The 25,378-nt window shown below is 43.5% G+C and overlaps 1 protein-coding gene across 1 annotated transcript in view; it reads right to left on the minus strand.

The window, feature by feature from the left end:
• LOC124606008 (proton channel OtopLc-like) overlaps positions 1 to 25,378 on the minus strand; it is a 136,227-nt gene that overhangs the window by 54,946 nt on the left and 55,903 nt on the right. The window contains 1 exon segment of the mRNA XM_047137971.1: positions 22,399 to 22,543. Coding sequence (XP_046993927.1) covers positions 22,399 to 22,543 — 145 coding nt within the window.

Consider the following 25,378-nt stretch of genomic DNA (forward strand, 5'->3'; position numbering starts at 1 on the left):
CTCTATTTTTTTTTCCTCCTATAGCTCTTTTCGAGCTGCAGAAAGGAGCCGATCCAACACGTGGAAGAGTAGATTCCAGTTCACCATAAGCACGGCAGCACTATGCCCTTGTGTTAACCGTTCCCAACCTCCTGAAGAGCGCCCCCTCACATTGCTGAATATCAGAATCTCATTAGTAGTTCACCGATTGTTTGTCGACAAAGAAGAGCTGTGGCTGCTTGGAAATTCTACGTTCAGATTTGTACGATACAATTATAACCGTAGACCCTGAAGCCAAAACGGTCTGTACTTAAAATATACCTCCAAATACATCAGTCGTAACAGAATACTCCATTTCATGGGCTCGATGAAAGCAAAAAAATTCAACATCGATAAGATGTCCTGTCTAGGAATTGGAACCTTTTCAACTTTATGGGTTAGAACACATGCAGTCAAGCTGATACAACTGCACGATAATGTGACAAACTGAAGAGACGAGGACTGATTTAATACAGTCCAGGATGTTAAAAGTCGATTCTGTTGACCAGTTTGAGAATGGTTCTGGAAGATTTCTTACGTTCATCTACTCGGTTACAGACTCTAAGCTACACGTTGCGTAACCAAGTCAAAAAAGTATAGTCTTAAAAACACATTTTGTTCTGTTGTAGTTTTGCCACTAACGTTAAAAAACAGGAAGCATGAAAGTGATGAAATAAATCCACTAACGTGATGATATGCATTCTGCATGCAAAAAAGTGCTTTAAATGTGCTTTAAATGATATTAAATCTAATCATCCCTTTTTCCAAGCTGGTAGTCTGTTTCTCCACTTCGAAGAGAATATTGGTCATTTTTCTTGATATACAACAGTATATTTTCAGTTTTTCTTTTTTTCTGCCTCAGATTCTTAATTTTAGCTTCTTACCGCATTAGTGGGCTAGTAGTATATTTTTGTAGAAAAAATTTCTAGCTTCATTTCGGGACTCGTACAAGACTGATGGTTTAAATGTAAGGGGATGAAATTTTAGGTTGCTGAATCACGAAGGTGGAATAAATAAACATATTATTAACAAAAGAAATTACTTTGCATATGCAGTTCAGTTTCAAAGTAATGTATCTCCAAAATGATAATTGTATAACTACCAAATGTTTGTGGCACTGTAAGCTTGTGTACTTGTCGTCAAATTTAGTCCCTAGGGCACGACAAGTTTTCAAACTTAACGAATCAGATACATCAAAAATGGGAAAAATCAGATTTCAGTCCCCCCACCCCTTCGGTTGGAAAAAATTCCGCGGATACCCATGTTTCCGAGACCACTCCTTCCACGTCACAAGGAATAATGGAGAGTACTCGTGCCCATCATGGTGGTCTCACCTCACACTGATGATGATGAATATTAGTGCCGAAAGAAATGAAAGTTACATGAGTTAATACCCCGTACGTCTTGAATAACCCCACAAAGTTTAATAAACATCAGACTGGAGCTTCAAGGTGTCTGTGTGTTTCAGTAAGAGGCTAAAATACACTATGTGATCAAAAGTATCCGGACACCTGGCTGAAACTGACTTACAAATTCGTTGCGCCCTCCATCGGTAATGCTGGAATTCAATATGGTGTTGGCACACCCTCTTACGCTTGATGACAGCTTCCACTCTTGCAGGCATACGTTCAATCAGGTTCCGGAAAGTTTCGTGGGAAATGGCAGCCCATTCTTCACGGAGTGGTGCACTGAGAAGAGGTATCGATGTCGGTCGGTGAGGCCTGGCACGAAGTCGGTGTTCCAAAACATCCCAAAGGTGTTCTATAGGATTCAGGTCAGGACTCTGTGCAGGCCAGTCCATCACAAGGATGTTATTGTCGTGTAACCACTCCGCCACAGTCCGTGCATTATGAACAGGTCCTCGATCGTATCGAAAGATGCAATCGCCATCCCTGAATTGCTCTTCAACAGTGGGAAGCAAGAAGGTGCTTATAACATCAATGTAGGCCTGTGATGTGACAGTGCCACGCGAAACAACATGGGGTGCAATCCTCCTTCATGAAAAACATGACCATACCATAACACCACCGCCCCCGAATTTTACTGTTGGCACTCACTACACACGCTGGCCGATGACGTTCACCTTGCACACCCTGCCATTGGATCGCCACATTGTGTACCGTGATTCGTCTCTCCACACAACGTTTTTCCACTGTTCAATCGTTCAATGTTTACGCTCCTTACACCAAGCGAGGCGTCGTTTGGCATTTACCAGCGTGAGATGTGACTTATGAGCAGCCGCTCGACCGTGAAATACAAGTTTTCTCACCTCCCGCCTAACTGTCATAGTACTTGTAGTGGATCCTAATGCAGTTTGGAATTCCTGTGTGATGATATGGATAGATGTCTACCTATTACACATTACGACCCTCTTCAACTGTCGGCGGTCTCTGACAGTCAGCAGACGAGGTCGGCCTGTACGCTTTTGTGCTGTACGTGTCCATTCCCGTTTCCACTTTACTATCACATCGGAAACAGTGGACCTAGGGATGTTTAGGAGTGTGGAAATCTCGGGTACAGACGTATGACACAAGTGACACCCAGTCACTTGACCACTTTCGAAGTCCGTGTCACCGGCCGCTGTGGCCGAGTGGTTCTAGGCCCTCCAGTCCGCAACCGCGATGCTGCTGCGGTCGCAGGTTCGAATCCTGCCTCGGGCACGGATGTGTGTGATGTCCTTAAGTTTAAGTAGTTCTAAGTCTAGGAGACTGATGACCTCAGAAGTTAAGACCCATAGTGCTTAGAGTCATTTGAACCATTTTTTGAAATCCGTGTGTTCCGCGGAGCGCCCCATTCTGCTCTCTCACGATGTCTACCGACTACTGAGGTAGCTGGTATGGAGTATCTAGGAGTAGGTGGCAGCACGATGCACCTAATGCGAAAAAAGTATGTTTTTGGGGTGTCCGGATACTTTTGATCACGTAGTGTAGACTGGGGTGTGGCGCATGAGGAATTACTTCACTTCTGAATTTACCATTTTGACCGTTTGTAACAGCTTCCTTAGTCAAATGTTATTCGTCGGGGAAAAGAAAGCGGTTCAGAAAATGGGAATATCAACATAAGAATTTGGAAAACAAGCACAATAGTAGACAAATAACGTAAGACAGCCGGCATTATACCGTGCACCTTCTAGTAATGATGGGGACGGACATAGTGAGCTGCTTCAGTAGATTACGCCAAACAGTGCCATGAGTCCAAAGTGTAATTAGTCGAGTATATGTTCTGGGAACCACTGTAACTCGACGCAGAACGTCCGCTTCAAAGTCCACACTCCTTGTAGTATCACAGTATCTCATCATTCTGATGCGTCTCTTTATCATAGTCGCTATTTTACTGAGCCTAAAGTTTTAAAAATGACATCACGCTACCTGCATTCGGAATACATTGTTGGTCGAGCCGTTGAGCATTTATCTCAGTGCGATGCGCTTCGCTGAAAAGAACAATGCGTCAGTGTTACCTGGCCGCGTGTACTCAGGCATACTATCTGCAGTAACGAAGCACCTTTTTTAGCAACTGAACGGCAAATAACGATAGTACCGGTACAACAACTTGTAAGCAAGAGAACATTAAATGATCTTATCATGTAAGCTCTTAATGTGGGTAGTATGTCATACAGGAAACTATGCAAGAAGTATTAATATTAGCGTGGTATTTAAAAAGTTGTGGGAGTACTTTGTTGTTCTCGCATCACGATGATAAGCTGTTTCTGATTACACTCTGCTATGTAAAACGTATCTACTATACCTCCTCAACCTGCAGAATCGGCAATAGGAGCTGCGCCACACCCTGTAAAATCAAAATAATCTCAAAAACTACAGCTTGCTTCTGTATTTGTAGTACTGACTTACCTACAAAGACCTCTAAATCGACGGGTCGTTGTAAACTTCTTTATTTTTCACTCATTTATGGACAAGTATTCAACAATCTGACTTTATATGCATCCCCAAATCAACTGAGTTTATGTTAATACATTGATAATCAAAATACACTGATAGCTTAAGTTCAGCTTGCGCGGCGCTGATTTAAAAGTCGAAGTTGACAACAACAGGGAGAGGTGGAGAAGATATACTATACCAGCGTCCCCTGTACATGTGGGATGCCGGCCAAAGTGGCCGTGCGGTTCTAGGCGCTACAGTCTGGAACCGAGCGACCGCTACGGTCGCAGGTTCGAATCCTGCCTCGGGCATGGATGTGTGTGATGTCCTTAGGTTAGTTAGGTTTAATTAGTTCTAAGTTCTAGGCGACTGATGACCTTAGAAGTTAAGTCGCATAGTGCTCAGAGCCATTTGAACCATTTTTGAACATGTGGGATGAACGGTAAATATAATGTAACAGCAGATCCCGTGATTGTGAAACAAACGCGAGAAAGGAACGCACTTAGTGTCACTTTAAATGCGCTACAATTCCTGGAATGATATATGAGGAAAATACTCATTTCTACTGCGTGACGCAGATCTCGTGGTCAGTTTCCGGGGAACTACTAGCAAATGATGTTTACAGCTGGTGTGTAAGCTGTCTTATGACGTAATGTTTGCTGTTTCAGAGCTGTTGTCCCAACTGCCTTTCATACACACAAAAGCTGACATATAAGTGCTAATGATGATGCGTCACGCTCAAAGCGGCCTGGGATCTCACCAATAATCGCTGCAGCTTCAGCAGTCAGCTGTTGCAGACTTAAAAATGGTGTCTGGTACACTGAGCGCTACAAACACTCTGTCGCCTACTATTTCCGAAACATTATTAAGAAATTTCTCTGCCATCCTGCACAAACAGAATCTGTATACACTAGAAGAAGCCTTGCCTGTCGCGAGAATAGTCTAAAATAACGTGCAAGTTGTACAATATTCTATTATACAGAAGAGAAGGAAATGGATGTCAAAACCAAGACATCAGTCTTCTTAGGGTAACGACTGATTATAATTTTCGAAAGTAAATAGTAAATATACGCACCATTTAGGAGCACTTCTGAAATTTCTGCTAAGCAGTTGCAAACAGGCAGATGGTAATTGTACATAGAAAATCTGAACCACAGAGAAAAATCGGTCCATCAGCATTATCAGTAGAGGAGAAGGGAAAAACGATTAGCGGTTAACGGCCATCGATGAAGAGGTCTTGAAGACGAAGGACAAGCTCGTGATGGGGAAGGAAGGGGAAGATGTTTGGTCTTTTTTTTCCCACAGAACCGTCCAAGCATTTGCCTGAAGATATTTAGTGGAACCACAGAAAATATGGCGGAACTACGGACAGAAGAAGACGATATTGTTGGGGAGAATGAAGTATTCCAGCGTTGTGAGAAGGATGTGATGGTGCCAAATGATTTTCACTCGAGCAAGTCAGTAGGAATCGAGAAGACAGTTTTGGAATTACATTGGTAGATTTAGAAACTACATGGTCATTTGGTTTCCTGTCTTCAAAATAAATTATATATATATATATATATATATATATATATATATATATAAGTGTTATCATGCCGTTTCACACAAAACATTCGAAGGTATTAGACTCACAGATGTGTTCGGGTCGCTACGTTGGCAGAATGTGTGTTCGAACATACACATGCACACGCCAACGCACGCATGCGCTCATAAATTACGGGATTCACGCTTGTTATAAAAGTCAGTTTGATTAGCAAATTAAGACAGACAGACAGACAGACACACACACACACACACACACACACACACACACACAGACACACACACACACACACACACACACACATATACACACAGAGTGTGGGGAACAAATACATTGTACTGTTGAGGTGGTAAGCAGTAGAAAAATTCTGCAGGAAGATATATTATTATATTGTCAAAAGTGAATGGAAATTCAAGTGTGTTGTACATCACTTTCAGATAAGCTATGGTTGAAACATTTTGGTATGAAGCTAAATAGTTTAGTAAACAGTATATCTGGGATACTTATGCAAAATAAGAACGATTGTCTAGCTGTGCAGAGGTTCCTAATTCTATTCCAGGTAATCGCTTCGGACTACTTGGAGATTTGGAATTCTGGAACGGGTACTGCTGAGCGTCATGAAGCTTCAGTAAATGAGCATTGTTGCAGCGTGAGATGGAAAAGCCTACACTAACAGGAAATGAGATTTTTTCATGTCAAAAGTAAGGAGAAGCTACTTTAGTGTGCATCAGAACGCAGCGTTCACGTATTTATTTTCTCTGATGTTACTTTAATCGCAATCACAGGAATTCAATACCGTTTCCCATTGTCGTCTGATAAATACGATGCGAGCTTATGGAGTATTCTGCGGTATCACCGCAAGGCACCACACTTGCTAGGTTGTAGGCTTCAAATCGGTCGCGGTCCGTCAGTATACACGGGACCATCGAGTAGCCACTCTCGACGCTGGCAGACCGAACGCTGCCACTCGGCTGGACTAAAGAGACAAGCTAGCGCACTGCCCAGTTCTACAGCCGACTTGAATAGGACTGGTTTACTTGTTATAGCTTTAAAGATCTCATTTGCAGAGACGCTAATTAGCATAGCCTTCAGCTAAGTCAGTAGCTACGACCAAGCCAGGCGCCACATACAGTTCATGGTTCAAAATCAAATGGCTCTGAGGAGTATGGGACTTAACTTCTGAGGTCATCAGTCCCCTAGAACTTAGAACTACTTAAACCTAACTAACCTAAGGACACCACACACATCCATGCCCGAGGCAGGATTCGAACCTGCGACCGTAGCGGTCGCGCGGTTCCAGACTGTAGTGCCTAGAACCACTCCGCCACTCCGGCTGGCTCATACAGTTTATGAATTGACAATTTATCTATATGTGTGAAGCAAACAGCATTGTAAAGAAGTATTCACTGCGTTCAGTCTATAACTGCACTTGTAAATATTATTGTACAAAGTCACGGTCGACGTTCACCACTGATGCTGAATTAAAGCTAAGTATTTAATTGTATTCCGGTCTACTAACTTTCTAATCACCTCACATGTTCCAGATACAACCCGTCAAGTATAGTTTATTGATCCTCACATCAGCCTACGTGATCAGCGCGTGGAATTAATGGCCACCCCTTGTGATCAGAGTAAGAGTCAAATTGAGCGACTCAGCCGGGTCACCCTTTTTCCATGAGGCACATAGTTCCGCCTCTTACATAACATATTCAGCCTCATCTATGACTAGATTTATATGGTCGTGCGGTAGCGTTCTCGCTTCCCACGCCCGGGTTCCCGGGTTCGATTCCCGGCGGGGTCAGGGATTTTCTCTGCCTCGTGATGGCTGGGTGTTGTGTGATGTCCTTAGGTTAGTTAGGTTTAAGTAGTTCTAAGTTCTAGGGGACTGATGACCATAGATGTTAAGTCCCATAGTGCTCAGAGCCATTAACTAGATTTATAACTTGGACACAGTCCAAACATTATTGTCAACGAGATTAAATCCGCAGACGTAAAGGGAAATACGGAAGTACACCAAGAGAGGGTTATAAAGCAATTACTGTTATCAGAAAATGTAAATTATCTAGCATTTAACGTCGGCAGCTCCATGAGTCTGGTCGCAGACAATGCTGTTGTCTGTAGCAATTCTGGCCACATAGCACTCTTTGAACGCTCCAGCTGTGCTCCTGCCCAGCACTCCGAGCGCAGCTTCAAGTGGGGCGGAGTGGTGAGGAGGAAGAGGAAAGAGAAGGCTGCAGCCGTATGCCGACAGAGAGAAGCAATCAACTTGTCAGACTCCAAGTAGCTTGCTAAGAGGACCACTTGCGTTACATCAGATTCACTTTCGACATCTGGAAAGTTATTGAGTCTATGTTCTTGTCCGAAATAGGTACAGTGGAGAAGCCACATCGTTCAATGCTGAACGGGAACTGCTTTACTTTTCGTATCATTTAAAGACAATGCAAAGTGCTTAAAATGCCGTCGCACTGTTATGAGCAGGTAAAACACTTAGTGGAACGTCGTTACAACACCAGCCACGAAGACGATATGATGCACTAGTCTTCTGCTGAACAACAGTGAATTATGGCTAAACTCAAGGCAGCCATTAGCGAAAAACTGAGACAACGATTAGTAAATTGGTGACCAAACGTTTTATGATACACATAACAGGCTATACGAATTCATTAAGGGTTTTCATGGAATGGGATAGTCACTTGGAAAAGGATATAATGGAGAAAATTCATGCAACTTTTTTTTTTTTTTTTTTTTTTTTTTTTTTTTTTTTTTTTTCCTAAGTAAAGTAGTCCTACGGAAAAATCAGCTTCATGTTCATGACATGGAACATTTCCGGTACCTCAGGCAGTCTTTTGTGGGCTATACGTGACTGACTACTTGCCGAGCGATGTGTCCGAACGGTTCTAGGCGCTTCAGTCTGGAACCGCGCGACCTCTACGGTCGCAGGTTCGAATCCTGCCTCGGGTATGTTCAAATGTTCAATGTGTTTGAAATATTATGGGACTTAACCGCTAAGGTCATCAGTCCCTAAGCTTACACACTACTTAACCTAAATTGTCCTAAGGACAAACACACACACACCCATGCCCGAGGGAGGACACGAACCTCCGCCGGGACCAGCCGCACAGTCCATGACTGCAGCGCTCGGGCATGGATGTGTGTGATGTCCTTAGGTTAGTTAGGTTTAAGTAGCTCTAAGTTCTAGGGGGCTGATGACGTCAGATATTAATTGCCATAGTGCTCAGAGCCATCTGAACCATGACTGACTACGATCCAGTAATTGAAACGTTTCATTATGAGTTCTCAAAGAGATTCCAAGGCACTGCACGACTAAGACGGATTTTGATTTATTTGTCAGACCGCTCTCGCTTTCGGCTGTTAATGTACCCCATTACATCCAAATTTAGTTGATAGATATGTAAGGTGGTCACGTCATTTTGGTTTTTGTATGTTATCGACGTGCACGTCAGAGAGAGAGAGAGAGAGAGAGAGAGAGAGAGAGAGAGCTAGAGTTATGTTATTGTTAAACAATCTTTGTTCTTGTCGTGCCACAGTCTTTTCCTCTGCGCAGTCTGATAGATTCTTAGTTGAAGTGTGGCACGTGCTGAACATATTTAGTGGTGCTGTGTGGACTTGTGACTGTATGTGTTAGACGAATAAAGAGTGACTGTAAAGAACAGCAAGGATGAATAAGATGTATATTAAGATGTAGATGTAGATTATGAATAATGTCAATATTTATGAAGAGGAGAAGTTTGAGGTAAGACCGCAGCATTGCGGAGCGAGGTTATCACAATAATTATTGTCAGCTAGTTAACTCTCTGAGAGCTGAGAGAAAGACCACCCCACTTCCTTGCGTCATGTATTAACATATTAACTGATTAAGCTGTTTGATTTTTATAGAAATTCTCTGTTAATATTGCATCCTTCATAAATTATTGTTCTCTTTGTTACACCTGTGTTATGCATGAAGGTCACACGAAGCTTTACTCTGTCTTTTTGAATAAATTTCATAGGAATAGTTACTCTCATCCCACTGTTTCATTACGCATTACCAAATCGCACCATGTGGTACGAAACAGTTTGAACATAGTTTGCAAGTTTTATTTAGAAATAGTAATCTAACTTAGCTGCAGCCTGCTTGCCATTTGCTGTAGTGTTTAAAAAAATGGTGCAGATGGCTCTAAGCACTATAGGACAACATCTGAGGTCATCAGTCCCCTAGAACTTGGAACTACTTACACCTAACTAACCTAAGGATATCACACACGTCCATGCCCGAGGCAGGATTCGAACCTGCGACCGTAGCGGTCACGCGGTTCCAAACTGAAGCGCCTAGAACCGAAAAATCTGCAACAATGTTGACAAGACGCAAGGTAAGTGGAAAATTTGAGTAGTGCCAGATAATTGTTTCACGTCAGTTCCGCATTTAGTATAAAACAAGTTGCATTCACATCAGTTACAGTTCAGTTCAAATGAGGTTCTATTTAGTCAAACGTTTGCATACGAGTTTAATTTGAATAACAGTTTACGGGTACAGAGTTACAGCAATACGTGTATTTTATAGAGTGGGAGGTAAAGTTGGATTAAATTTCAGATAGAAACAAATGCAGTGCGGAGGTTACAGATGTACAGGGTAGCAACCAGAGCAGCAACCTGATTGTCCAATCCAGATATTTAACGCTTCATAAAGTGTTAACCAAAAGCAATATTCTCGACTGCACAGGAAAGTCGATGTTTGGTTCAACACATGTGTAAGAACGTCTTTTTCCTGTTATGAAGCTGATGAACCCCTGCGAAGCTTTTGGTGTAACAGATTTTAAACTGTGTAAATCCATGTTTTGGACCATATTGCGAACCATAGTTCCAGGTATACAGGGTGGTCCATTGATCGTGACCGGGCGAAATATCTCACGAAATAAGCGTCAAACGAAAAAACTACCGGTTTAAGGCGCTGCAGTCATGGACTGTGCGGCTGGTCCCGGCGCAAGTTCGAGTCCTCCCTCGGGCATGGGTGTGTGTGTTTGTCCTTAGCATAATTTAGGTTAAGTAGTGTGTAAGCTTAGGGACTGATGACCTTAGCAGTTAAGTCCCATAAGATTTCACACACATTTGAACACTTTTTGAAATAAGTACAAAGAACGAAGCTTGTCTAGCTTGAAGGGGGAAACCAGATGGCGCCAGGGTTGGTTCGCTAGATGGCGCTGCCATAGGTCAAACAGATATCAACTGCGTTTTTAAAAATAGTAACCCCCATTTTTATTACATATTCGTATAGTACGTAAAGAAATATGAATGTTTTAGTTGGACCACCTTTTTCGCTTTGTAATAGATGGCACTGTAATTGTCACAAACATGTGGCTCACAATTTTAGACGAACAGTTGGTAACAGATAGATTTTTTAACTTAAAATACAGAACGCAGGTACGCTTGAACATTTTATTTCGGGTGTGAACATCTGAGAACGCATGCTGTTACAGCGTGATTACCTGTATATACCACATTAATGCAATAAATGCTCAAAATGATTTCCATCAACCTTAATGCATTTGGCAATACGTGTAACGACATTCCTCTCAACAGCGAGTAGTTCGCCTTCCGTAATGTTCACACATGTATTGATTCAAATGGTTCAAATAGCTCTGACCACTATGGGACTTAACAGCTGAGACCATCAGTGCCCTAGAACTTAGAACTACTTAAACCTAACTAACCTAAGGACATCACACATATCCATGCCCGAGGTCGCGCGGTTCCAGACTGAAGCGCCTAGAACCGCTCGGCCACGCCGGCCGGCACATGCATTGACAATGTGCTGACGCATTATGTCAGGCGTCGTCGGTGGATCACGACAGCAAATATCCTTCAACTTTCCCCACAGAAAGAAATTCGGGGACGTCAGATCCGGTGAACGTGCTTCGACGACCAATCCACCTGTCATGAAATATGCTATTCAATACCGCTTCAACCGCACGCGAGCTATGTACCGGACATCCATCATGTTGGAAGTACATCGCCATTCTGTCATGCAGCGAAACATCTTATAGTAACATCGGTAGAACATGACTTAGGAAATCAGCATACATCGCACCATTTAGATTGCCATCGATAAAATGGGGTCCTATTATCCTTCCTCCCATAATGGCGCACCACACATTAACCCGCCAAGGTCGCTGATGTTCCACTTGTCGCAGTCATCGAGGATTTTCCGTTGCCCAATAGTGCACATTATGCCGGTTTACGTTACCGCTGTTGGTGATTAACGCTTCGTCGCTAAATAGAACGCGTGCAAAAAATCTGTCATCGTCCCGTAATTTCTCTCGTGCCCAGTGACAGAACTGTACACGACGTTCAAAATCGTCGCCATGCAATTCCTGGTGCATAGAAATGTGATCCGGATGCAATCGATGATGGTGTAGCATTCTTAACACCGCCCTTTTTCAGATTTCCGATTCTCGCGCAATTTGTCTGCTACTGATGTGCGGATTAGCCGCGACAGCAGCTAAAACACCTACTTTGGCATCACTATTCGTTACAGGTCGTGGTTGACGTTTCACATGTGGCTGAACACTTCCTGTTTTTTTAAATAACGTAACTATCCGGCGAACGTTCCTGACACTTGGATGATGTCGTCCAGGATAGCGAGCAGCATACATAGCACACGCCCGTTGGCCACTTTGATCACAAAAGTCATACATTAACACGATTCCGCAATTGGTGAACGATCCATTTTAACACGGGTAATGTATCACGTAGCAAATACCGTCCGCACTGACGGAATGTTACGTGATACCACGTACTTATACGGTTGGGACTATTACAGCACCATCTATCACAAAGCGAAGGAAGTGGTCCAACTAAAACATTCATATTTCTTTACGTACTACACGTATATGTAATAAAAAATGGGGATTTCTACCTGAAATAACGCAGTTGATATCTGTTTGACCTATGGCAGCGCTATCCAGCCGGCCAACGATAGCGCCATCTGGTTTCCCCCTTCAAGCGAGACGACTTTCGTTCTTTGTAGTTTTCTTGTTTGATGCTTATTTCGTGAGATATTTTCCCGGTCACTATCAATGGAGCACCCTGTATATTCTAAAAGTGATATGTATAAAACCCTATGTTAAATGTCTGTATGTCAAGCTCTCTGTAGTTCTACTCATCATATCAGAACTATCTAATGTATGTATTTAATCAAGTAATTAAATTCATTGTTTTGGCTTAAAAATAAGAAACTGAAAATCAGCACACTTCATAAAATCCGGCCTATAAATGTATGCTGCAGTATTCACTCTTAGAAGTGGTTGCACTGTGTTGCAAACACGCCTTTGTAAGCTTTCCATGTATGCAGCTTCCCGCATATAGCAGTCTCTTCATCGGGAAATATAATTCATCCACTAACGAATTGGCTCATAACACTCATGTTCCATTGATTCTTGAGTTCTGTCCCTCAGTTTGGAACCCTTACCAAACAGGATTAATGAAAGCGCGAAGCGCGAGCGCGCTCCACGAACGCGAATTTGGCCAGGCCTGTTCTATAGGCGGCCGGAGTGGCCGAGCGGTTCTAGGCGCTACAGTCTGGAACCGCGTGAACGCAACGGTCGCAGGTTCGAATCCTGCCTCAGTCATGCATGTGTGTGATGTCCTTAGGTTCGTTAGGTTTAAGTAGTTCTAATGTAGTTCTGATGACCTCAGAAGTTAAGCCCCATAGTGCTCAGAGCCATTTGAACCTGTTCTATAGGAAGGGTGCACGGCCGGAAGACTATAGCGAAATGCCGGAAGACCTGAAGGTCTATGACTGGTGCAAGGATAGAAAGTTGATCCAGAACGTACGTAAACGTGAATTGTTGCTCATAAATAGGCGAAGTGATCTATTACTGCGAGATTACACTACCGGCCATAAATTACTGTGAATGGCAACAACCATTAAATACCTGGCGTTATGGTCTGGAGGCACCTAAAGTGGAATGAGCACATAAAATAACCTGCAGGAAAAAACAGATGCTAGGCTGAGATACAACGGGAAATATAATTCATCCACTGAAGAATTGGCTCATAACACTCATGTTCACCTATTCTTGAGTACTGTCCGTCAGTCTGTAAACTTTACCAAATAGGATTAATAAAAGAGATAGAGAGGTTCCAACGAAGAGCGTCGCATCGGTCCTTAAGCACGAGAGCATAACAGAGAAGCTCAACAGATCACAGCGTCAGATGTTGTAAGAGCCGTGTCTGTATGTCGTGGATAGGTTAACTGTTTCCGAGAGCATACGTTCCAAACTGAGTCGGAAAACATACATACGTATAAATCAGAGAAATTAGAGGTAGATGGATGTGTAGCAACAGTCGTACTTAAGATGCTTCATTTGCTGATGGAGCTGGGAGGGGAAGGCTTCGGTGACGTAACTGACGTTCGAGCCAGTATGGTGTGCAAATTGTGCAAATGGGGAACATCTGAAGCCTTAAAACCACCATCTTAATTTTTTTCTAATTTTAATAATGCCATGTTGAAACATTTTGGACTGATGGGATATACATGTTAAACTACCTGTTATCCCCAGCTGCACTCACATAGCAGTAGTTTTATTACGAAGAGTGATGGTAAGAAAGTAAGACATTAATTGTACATCCAATAACGACAGCTGCCCCCACTTGTCTGACTGTTCAGGTAAGCATAGCTCTAGACACACGCCCTCCTCTCCTCACCCCCTAATAACTGCACCAATGCACAACACGGAGGTACCTGCAGCATCGCTGCCGAGTGTAGCTTCTGGACGGGTATCATGCATCGTGAACCTGAAGTAGCTGTTCACGAGCAGACTATGCAACAAATTCAATAATTTTAACGTGGTTTATATTCACTGGTAAAAAATATGTTGCATTGTCTACTTCTCCAGCCGGCCGCGGTGGCCGAGTGGTTCTAGGCGCTTCAGCCCGGAACCGCACTGTTCCTACGGTCGCAGGTTCGAATCCTGCCTCGGGCATGGATGTGTGTGATGTCCTTAGGCTAGTTAGGTTTAAGTAGTTCTAAGTCTAGGGAACTGATGACCTCATGTGTTGAGTCCCATAGTGCTCAGAGCCATTTGAACCATTTTTTTGTCTACTTCTCCCTCTTGGGCGCCGATTTTCCCCCCTAAAGTAGATTATATTCCGTCTCAGCGCTCAAGCTATCTCCATACTAAATTTTGCCAAAATAGGTTCGATAATCGTGGAAAAGTAACAGGCAGTTACTTGAGCACTCATTATGGAATAGTATGAAATCAAGGATTAAACACGTTGAGGACTGCATGAGCATTGTATTCATTACGTTGCATCGTATTACCAGAAACATATCAAAGAGTAAAAGGATTTTCACAAACACGATAAAATTGAATTCTCAAGGAATAAATAGTTTTCTCAAAGAATAAATATTTTTTCATAATCCGCGTATTATTCTTCAAAACAATGTATGTCTTCTATTACACACTTTCTAGGATATCCTTTGTTCTTCCTCGGTGTTCAGGCTGTCATCACACCAAATTTCATCGAAATCGGTTCAGAGTTGTATTAATATCGATAGAGTTACATAAATATGGATAGTAGGGCCGGAAGAGAAAAAAAATCGATTTGAGATATGGTGTTAGAGACGATTGTTGAAAATTGAGGTATTGATAAAGTAAGAATTGAGGAGGTTCTCTGCGGAATCAGCAAGGAAAGGAATATATAGAAAATACTGACAAGAAGAAAGGACAGGAAGGCAGGACATATGTTAATACATAAAGGAATAACTTCTATGATACTACAGAGACCTACAGAGATTAAAAACTGTAGATGAAGACAGAGATTGGAATAAGTTCAGCAAAAAAATAATGACATAGGCTTCAGTTGCTAATCTGAAATGAAAAAGTTGACACAGGAGAGGAACCGGTGGCGGGCCGCATCAAACTAGTCAGAAGACTAATAACTAAAACAAAAAATAAAGAGGCAGATAACAGACTCCCTTGTGTGATTCTTCCCATTTCTGTACTAATGGTTCAGCTGACGTGTATCGTGATATTGTTAGTGGTATACAAACCCTCAATTGACCTTATTAAATGCTAAGGAATACCATACTCCCGAGGAATTTCCCATAACTTCAATCTCACAATCCAGTCGAAGGACTTTTCACAATCCACAAAAGCCATATAAATCGGGAGAAGAAAGTCTCTATGATTTCCTGTTTAGCTGGTTGACAGGGGAAAAACAATCCATACATGATCTAACCAGGCTAAAATCGTTCCGAAAAGTATCTGTTATAGCACTTAATCCTTTGAAAGATATCTTGGCATATATCTTATAATACAGTTCAGTATCCTTGCACCTGTACAGTCTTCTTTTGAAAATGTATTAAAACTACTGAGATCTGCTAACCTTACGCAAGATGACCATTCTTCCCCAACGTATCAATAAAATTTCGAATCCTACGCTAACATTTTTGTGGTCGTATTTAATAAGCTCAAAATTTGTTTTGTCACCTCCTAAACACTTTCTATTTCTCCTGGACTCTATTGCATCTTTCATTTCTTCATAGGAGACTGAATCTCCACTCATATCTGACCGAGTTGTTGCAATATTTTCTTTTTTCCCTGTCGATAGGTTTTGCAGGCAATCTAGCTATATTTCATCAGAGATATTACTCTGCCGTAGGCCTTACGTGTTTTCCATAGATATTGTATTCTAAATTTCCAAGGAATGCTTCGAAATTCTGCCTTCTTATTCTCATTTCTCTTTTAACTAATTCTGTTTGCCGTTTATAATCAATGTGAACCTGTAACCCTCTAGTATTGACATATTTTAAATATGCCTCTTAGTTCCTGTTGCCTGGACTTCATTCGAGAAAGGAAGTCTTCTTTTGGTCTCATATTTCTTCCTCTTTGCTGTAGCCTCCTCAGCTGATTTTATTGTTATGTTACCAATTTCTCGTCAAGACTTCAGTGACACATAATAGCAGAAACGATGGAACTCCTGAAATTTTCCTGATACGTCCAGCCATCTTCAGCTGAGAAGACTACTACTGAAGATCCAACATGCATTCACGGTATTTATGCCGAGTGGCCGAGCGGTTCTAGGCGCTTCGGTCTGGAACCGCGCGACCGCTACGGTCGCAGGTTCCAATCCTGTCTCGGGTATGGATGTGTGTGATGTCCTTAGGTTAGTTAGGTTTAAGTAGTTCTAAGTTCTAGGGGACTGATGATCTCAGATGTTATGTCCCATAGTGCTCAGAGCCATTTGAACCATTTATGCCGAATCTAGCGCATGCGAAACGTGCTAGCGTCTTTCGGCGCATGCGTCAGATGATGACACGCGCGGGACAGCCGAGTGGGGTGTGCTGCCCTCGGTGGAAGTGAGAGATGATCTGATCACTGAGTATCGATACCATTGTGACTGGATAATTTCAATTGTACAATTCCAATTTTTATCCAAGTGAAATCAGTTGACACGATTTATAAGATTATCGGCAAGACGTACGAGTACTTCCACACATTCTTTGATTACTGAATCCCAAAAACTAAAAATTGGAGCTAAAATTCGTTTACCATTGTATTCCACTGAGTGTCCCATGGACTCGTTACATCTTATTGGTAACTTATTCAGTACTGACCTGACGCCTTTGTTTGAACATACTCTCTCCTCAATCTACTTCTTATTTAATAACGAATGCTTTGAACAAGGCGTCGCCATTGGGAGCCCTTCGTCCCCTGTGGTGGCTAATCTTTTTATGGAGGACTTTGAGGACAAAGCACTTGAGTCTGTTGTTCTAAAGCTCACAGTCTTTTGGCGTTATGCAGATGATACTTTTGTTGTACGCCCTCATGACAGACGAGAGCTGGAGAAATTCCTCTGTCACTTAAACTCATTTCATGAGAATATCAAGTTTACGACTGAGACTGAGAAATATGGGACTTTACCCTTTCTAGACCTGCTAGTGTTCCGTAAGAATGATGGGCCATTGCATAGAAAACCCCTGCACACAGATCTGTATCTCCAGACGTCTAGCTACCAAAACCCCGCACAAGCCTCCGGTGTTCTTATTACCTTAATACCTCGGGGGCACGTAATATCGGACGATGAAATCCTCCACACAGAATTAGAACACTTGGAGAAGGTTTTTAAAAAGAAAGGCTACACTTCACGCCAAATAAGGAAGGTCATTCACAGCTACAATGGCCGAGCGGTTCTAGGCGCTACAGTGTGGAACAGTGCGACCGCTACGGTCGCAGGTTCGAATCCTGCCTCGGGCTTGGATGTGTGTGATGTCCTTAGGTTAGTTAGGTTTAAGTAGTTCTAAGTTCCAGCGGACTTATGACCTCAGAAGTTGAGTCCCATAGTGCTCAGAGCCATTTTTTGAACCACAGCTACAATAGCAAGAAGCCACGCACTATGAATCAATCGCGTTCCTTTCATATGACGGGAATGTGTCTTCTAAAACAAGCATATTAATTATGAAAAATAAAATCAAGGTTATCTTACGTCCACCAGCGACGAGCTTGGCCGACGACTTACAACGGAAAGAAGCGGGCGTTTACAAAATTCCCTGTGAGTGTGGTGCCGCATATATAGGCCAGACGCCATGAACTGATCAGGAGCGTTGGTCAGAACACGAAAGAAGCAACCGTTATCGGCAGCCGTCAAATCCAGCAGTAGCAGAACACACTGTTTCTGTGGGACACTCAATGGAATACAATAGAACAAAAAATTTAGCTCCAGTTTCCAGTTTTTGGGATTTAGTAATCACAGAATGGTGGAAATACGTCTTGCCTATTCTACATCTACATCTACATTTATACTCCGCAAGCCACCCAACGGTGTGTGGCGGAGGGCACCTTACGTGCCACTGTCATTACCTCCCTTTCCTGTTCCAGTCGCGTATGGTTCGCGGGAAGAACGACTGTCTGAAAGCCTCCGTGCGCACTCTAATCTCTCTAATTTTACATTCGTGATCTCCTCGGGAGGTATAAGTAGGGGGAAGCAATTTATTCGATACCTCATCCAGAAACGCACCCTCTCGAAACCTGGCAAGCAATCCACACCGCGATGCAGAGCGCCTCTCTTGCAGAGTCTGCCACTTGAGTTTATTAAACATCTCCGTAACGCTATCACGGTTACCAAATAACCCTGTGACGAAACGCGCCGCTCTTCTTTGGATCTTCTCTATCTCCTCCGTCAAACCGATCTGGTACGGATCCCACACTGATGAGCAATACTCAAGTATAGGTCGAACGAGTGTTTTGTAAGCCACCTCCTTTGTTGATGGACTCCATTTTCTAAGCACTCTCCCAATGAATCTCAACGTGGTACCCGCCTTACCAACAATTAATTTTATATGATCATTCCACTTCAAATCGTTCCGCACGCATACTTCCAGATATTTTACAGAAGTAACTGCTACCAGTGTTTGATCCGCTATCATATAATCATACAATAAAGGATCCTTCTTTCTATGTATTCGCAATACATTACATTTGTCTATGTTAAGGGACAGTTGCCACTCCGTGCACCAAGTGCCTATCCGCTGCAGATCTTCCTGCATTTCGCTACAATTTTCTAATGCTGCAACTTCTCTGTATACTACAGCATCATCCGCGAAAAGCCGCATGCAACTTCTGACACTATCTACTAGGTCATTTATATATATTGTGAAAAGCAATGGTCCCATAACACTCCCCTGTGGCACGCCAGAGGTTACTTTAACGTCTGTAGACGTCTCTCCATAGATAACAACATGCTGTGTTCTGTTTGCTAAAAACTCTTCAATCCAGCCACACAGCTGGTCTGATATTCCGTAGGCTCTTACTTTGTTTATCAGGCGACAGTGCGGAACTGTATCGAACGCCTTTCGGAAGTCAAGAAAAATAGCATCTACCTGGGAGCCTGTGTCTAGTATTTTCGGGGTCTCGTGAACAAATAAAGCGAGTTGGGTCTCACACGATCGCTGTTTCCGGAATCCATGTTGATTCCTACATAGTAGATTCTGGGTTTCCAAAAACGACATGATACTCGAGCAAAAAACATGTTCTAAAATTCTACAACAGATCGACGTCAGAGATATAGGTCTATAGTTTTGCGCATCTGCTCGACGACCCTTCTTGAAGACTGGGACTACCTGTGCTCTTTTCCAATCATTTGGAACCCTCCGTTCCTCTAGAGACTTGCGGTACACGGCTGTTAGAAGGGGGGCAAGTTCTTTCGCATACTCTGTGTAGAATCGAATTGGTATCCCGTCAGGTCCAGTGGACTTTCCTCTATTGAGTGATTCCAGTTGCTTTTCTATTCCTTGGACACTTATTTCGATGTCAGCCATTTTTTCGTTTGTGCGAGGATTTAGAGAAGGAACTGCAGTGCGGTCTTCCTCTGTGAAACAGCTTTGGAAAAAGGTGTTTAGTATTTCAGCTTTACGCGTGTCATCCTCTGTTTCAATGCCATCATCATTCCGGAGTGTCTGGATATGCTGTTTCGAGCCACTTACTGATTTAACGTAAGACCAGAACTTCCTAGGATTTTCTGTCAAGTCGGTACATAGAATTTTACTTTCGAATTCACTGAACGCTTCACGCATAGCCCTCCTTACGCTAACTTTGACATCGTTTAGCTTCTGTTTGTCTGAGAGGTTTTGGCTGCGTTTAAACTTGGAGTGAAGCTCTCTTTGCTTTCGCAGTAGTTTCCTAACTTTGCTGTTGTACCACGGTGGGTTTTTCCCGTCCCTCACAGTTTTACTCGGCACGTACCTGTCTAAAACGATTTTACGATTGCCTTGAACTTTTTCCATAAACACTCAACATTGTCAGTGTCGGAACAGAAATTTTCGTTTTGATCTGTTAGGTAGTCTGAACTCTGCCTCCTATTACTCTTGCTAAACAGATAAACCTTCCTCCTTTTTTTTATATTCCTATTAACTTCCATATTCAGGGATGCTGCAACGGGCTTATGATCACTGATTCCCTGTTCTGCACTTAAAGAGTCGAAAAGTTCGGGTCTGTTTGTTATCAGTAGGTCCAAGATGTTATCTCCACGAGTCGGTTCTCTGTTTAATTGCGCGAGGTAATTGTCGGATAGTGCACTCAGTATAATATCACTCGATGCTCTGTCCCTACCACCCGTCCTAAACATCTGAGTGTCCCAGTCTAGATCAAGGTAAATTGAAATCTCCGCCTAAGACTATAACATGTTTAGAAAATTTATGTGAAATGTATTCCAAATTTTCTCTCAGTTGTTCTGCCACTAATGCTGCTGAGTCGGGAGGTCGGTAAAAGGAGCCAATTATTAACCTAGCTCGGTTGTTGAGTGTAACCTCCACCCATAATAATTCACAGGAACTATCCACTTCTACTTCACTACAGGATAAACTACTACTAACAGCGACGAACACTCCACCACCGGTTGCATGAAATCTATCCTTTCTAAACACCGTCTGTACCTTTGTAAAAATTTCGGCAGAATTTATTTCTGGCTTAAGCCAGCTTTCTGTACCTATAACGATTTCAGCTTCGGTGCTTTCTATCAGCGCTTGAAGTTCTGGTACTTTACCAACGCAGCTTCGACAGTTGACAATTACAATACCGATTGCTGCTTGGTCCCCGCATGTCCTGACTGTGCCCCGCACCCGTTGAGGCTGTTGCCCTTTCTGTACTTGCCCAAGGCCATCTAACCTAAAAAACCGCCCAGCCCACGCCACACAACCCCTGCTACCCGTGTAGCCGCTTGTTGCGTGTAGTGGACTCCTGACCTATCCAGCGGAACCCGAAACCGCACCACCCTATGGCGCAAGTCGAGGAATCTGCAGCCCACACGGTCGTAGAACCGTCTCAGCCTCTGATTCAGACCCTCCACTCGGCTCTGTACCAAAGGTCCGCAGTCAGTCCTGTCGACGATGCTGCAGATGGTGAGCTCTGCTTTCATCCCGCTAGCGAGACTGGCAGTCTTCACCAAATCAGATAGCCGCCGGAAGCCAGAGAGGATTTCCTCCGATCCATAGCGACACACATCATTGGTGCCGACATGAGCGACCACCTGCAGATGGGTGCACCCTGTACCCTTCATGGCATCCGGAAGGACCCTTTCCACATCTGGAATGACTCCCCCCGGTATGCACACGGAGTGCACATTGGTTTTCTTCCCCTCTCTTGCTGCCATTTCCCTATTATGATGCAAATCGTGACAACGGCTTTCAACTGGATAAAAATTGGGATCCTATAATTAAAATTATCCAGTCACAGCGGAATCGACGGGGTCGTTCGATATTCACTGATCAGACCATCTGTCACTCCTACCACCGAGGGCAGCACGCACAGCTCGGCTGTCCCGAGCATGTCATCGCCTGACGCTTGCGCCGAAAGAAGCCAACGCATTTCGCATGCGCGAAATTGGACATAAATACCGTTGAAGCACCTGAGATCTTCAGTAGTCGTCTGCCCAACTGACGATATAAGGACGTCTCTGGGCCGAAATAGCGTGGCATAATGTCGACGGGATCAGGCTGCACACCCGAAAATTATTAGAAGTAGAAACGTTATTCGAAATAACTAGACAGGAGCTTCATGCATGATGCAACGGTAATAATTATGCATGGCAGAGTAATAATGGACTTAATGTAGGTGTTTTTAGCACAGAATATTGTGGTTGCGGTTTTTGAGGAGCAACAAGCACCACTTACTGATACTTATAATTACTCGATCGCAGCTGCTCGTTAACAGATGGATATGGGTGAGAACATCTGGTAGATTTTCATACAGCCAATTTGTTAGTGCTAAAAAAGATAGAAGCTAATCCTTGGTGGATTACAAACAGTGAAACATCAGTTAATTCATTAGGTAGTTGATCGTAAGTTGTATAGCATGTGGAAACAAGTTACTATGGGGCATGTAATTTGCAAGCGTTCTTCTGTTGATCTACGCCACCGACATTAGCTGTATATTGTAAGAAGTGGTGTGGACCGCACTCACTCACCGTGGTGGTCGCCGTGCGTGGCGAGGTGCACGATCTCGTGCTTGGTCTCCTCGACCAGCACGTACAGCCACTCGCACAGGTTGGTCGCCGTCATGTGCATCAGGCCCAGGCGGGACACCACGCGGTACTCGTTCAGCTTCAGGTCCTGTGCAAAACCCACAAGGAGAAACTTAATTCTATGTTCATTGTTGTGAATATATGCCCTAATTGGTAATTACAACAATAAATCCTTCTTATGTTACGTGATAATTTTTTGTCACCAATTCCTTGATTCTTGGGACCGTATTTGCTTGAAATTAGATTGGCAGAGAACTGGATTGATAAAGGGAAGGATTTTCTAGTAGCACGTCGAACCATGTATTATCCCGCATCAAAGCACAACGTTTTCCGGTGCGTCCGAAGGGAGTGTTTGAAGGAAGTACTTACGTATGATACATCGTTGGTGGCTGTGTTCTACTAAAGGCGGCTCGACAGGCTGTGTCTACATCTACATCTACATCCATACTCCGCAAGCAACCTGACGGTGTGTGGCGGAGGGTACCCTGAGCACCTCTATCGGTTCTCCCTTCTATTCCAGTCTCGTATTGTTCGTGGAAAGAAAGATTGTCGGTATGCTTCTGTGTGGGTTCTAATCTCTCTGATTTTATCCTCATGGTCTCTTCGCGAGGGAGCAATATACTGCTTGACTCTTCGGTGAAGGTATGTTCTCGAAACTTTAACAAAAGCCCGTACCGACCTACTGAGGTCTCTCCTGCAGAGTCTTCCACTTTAGTTTATCTATCATCTCCGTAACGCTTTCGCGATTACTAAATGATCCTGCAACGAAGCGCGCTGCTCTCCGTTGGATCTTCTCTATCTCTTCTATCAACCCTGTCTGGTACGGATCCCACACTACTGAGCAGTATTCAAGCAGTGGGCGAACAATCGTGCTGTAACCTACTTCCTTTGTTTTCGGATTGCATTTCCTTAGGATTCTTCCAATGAATCTCAGTCTGGCATCTGCTTTACCGACGATCAACTTTATATGATCATTCCATTTTAAATCACTCCTAATACGTACTCCCAGATAATTTATGGAATTAACTGCTTCCAGTTGCTAACCTGCTATTTTGTAGCTAAATGATAAGGGATCTATCTTTCTATGTATTAGCAGCACATTACACTTGTCTACATTAAGATTCAATTGCCATTCCCTGCACCATGCGTCAATTCGCTGCAGATCCTCCTGCACTGCAGTACAATTTTCCATCGTTACAACCTCTCGATACACCACAGCATCATCAGCAAAAAGCCTCAGTGAACTTCCGATGTCATCCATCAGGTGACGAGCCAGTTGCTCCGCCACCATGGGGCAACACATGCGGTAGGTGGCGCATGCGCTGTGTAGGATGCATGGACCCACATACCACGACAGTTTTCAGCTGTGGCATCAGTTTTCAGCGGTATTCAGCAGCAGAAGTGTCTCTCCTGAAGAGGGCCGACAAATGCATTGCAGACACATCGTGTCATGTTGGTTTCAGGATCCGACAGCGATTCCTAGGACGCTACCATTCAATTGTTACACCGGGAAAGCCAAATATCGTATCTATTCTAGGAAACGGTCTTCAAAATGCACATTGTCTTTTCGATGTATTATTTGCAACGATGGCCGCAAATTTTCCTCTTTTTCCCTGTCGCAGAGGGTAGTGCAACGACGAAGCTGCGCCCCACCCCCTCCCACTCCCTCGGGATTGATGGAGCCGCTTTTGTCACCACGCCTACAATCACTGTGGGGTGAGCACGCCGCGTAGAATGCCGGCACGCTTCTGAGAGCTTATAGCGTAGCGAACATCGGCTGGGAGGGACGGTGAGGGGTAGTGCGGGGAGTATATCAGCGGCTCTCGAGTCTCTAAGCGGCCAGTTCATCAGCTCACCTGATGATAGCGTGAGGATCGAACTTCGACATATCGTGGACACCAACAACGGGCAGTACACAATGGTGTAATTTTGTTATAAATTATGACGGGAGAGTATCTGCGTAAATCTTAAGGAAACTGAAAATCGAGAAAAGTACGAAAGAGTATCTGTGGTAGTATGCAGGATGTTTGTGCGATGATGAAAAAACGTTTAGACGCTGGTGGACTAGCGGAAACGAATCAGTATGGGATTGGGAAGACAAAAACGACTGAATCGATCGTTACAGAGTCAAACGGGTCGCGGTGTAACTCTGCCGGTTCCTAAAATTGTGCGGTAGGTAAGCGAGAGAAACTTGTAGTCGTACATCATGAAGGCTGGCGACATGGAACTCCACACCAGATATCGTAATGCGTGTACTGACACTATCAGTCCTAATGAAAAGAGCTGTAGTATTACGGCCCCAGTGGAATGGCATTTGTACGCAGTTATGCAATTAGCAGACAAAACATATTAGTACGAACAACGAAATGGAGAAGCTACGAAAACTGACAGGTTGTACCACGACCACTATCCACATATGAGACATACAAAACTCACTCTGTTTCCGGAAGTCTTTCAGCAGTTAAGCGAAGCAGCGCAGTTTATATCTCATTACTTTGACTGAGGAGAGCAATGAACTGTACTGGCTCCAGATTTAGAAAAATCAGTGCTCCATCCTGTGTATGAGGAGGCTTCGGTCATCACACAATCAGTTGCTACTGATGCAGGTGTCGCGCTTATTACTGTTCACAAAGTAATACGGGAGTGGTAGCTAACCCATATTATCCGAAGAAAATGCAAACGTATTTTCTTGCCGGCTTCAGATCAAGCAGTGTGTTGAGCCAATGGATGGCGTAGAGGTGAGTTGTCGACCCACATTTCCCTACGTGTGTTCTTTCCTCAGGTAAGGCGTGTTTCACCAGAGACGGATTCCCAAACAGTCGCAGTAATCACGTGCACTAGCTGGTCAAAAGTACCAGGACAGCTGCACTAATGGCCATTAAAACTGCTACACCAAGAAGAAATGCAGATGATAAACGGGTAT

This window comes from Schistocerca americana, chromosome 3 (assembly GCF_021461395.2).
Source record: "Schistocerca americana isolate TAMUIC-IGC-003095 chromosome 3, iqSchAmer2.1, whole genome shotgun sequence".
Classification (NCBI taxonomy): domain Eukaryota; kingdom Metazoa; phylum Arthropoda; class Insecta; order Orthoptera; family Acrididae; genus Schistocerca; species Schistocerca americana.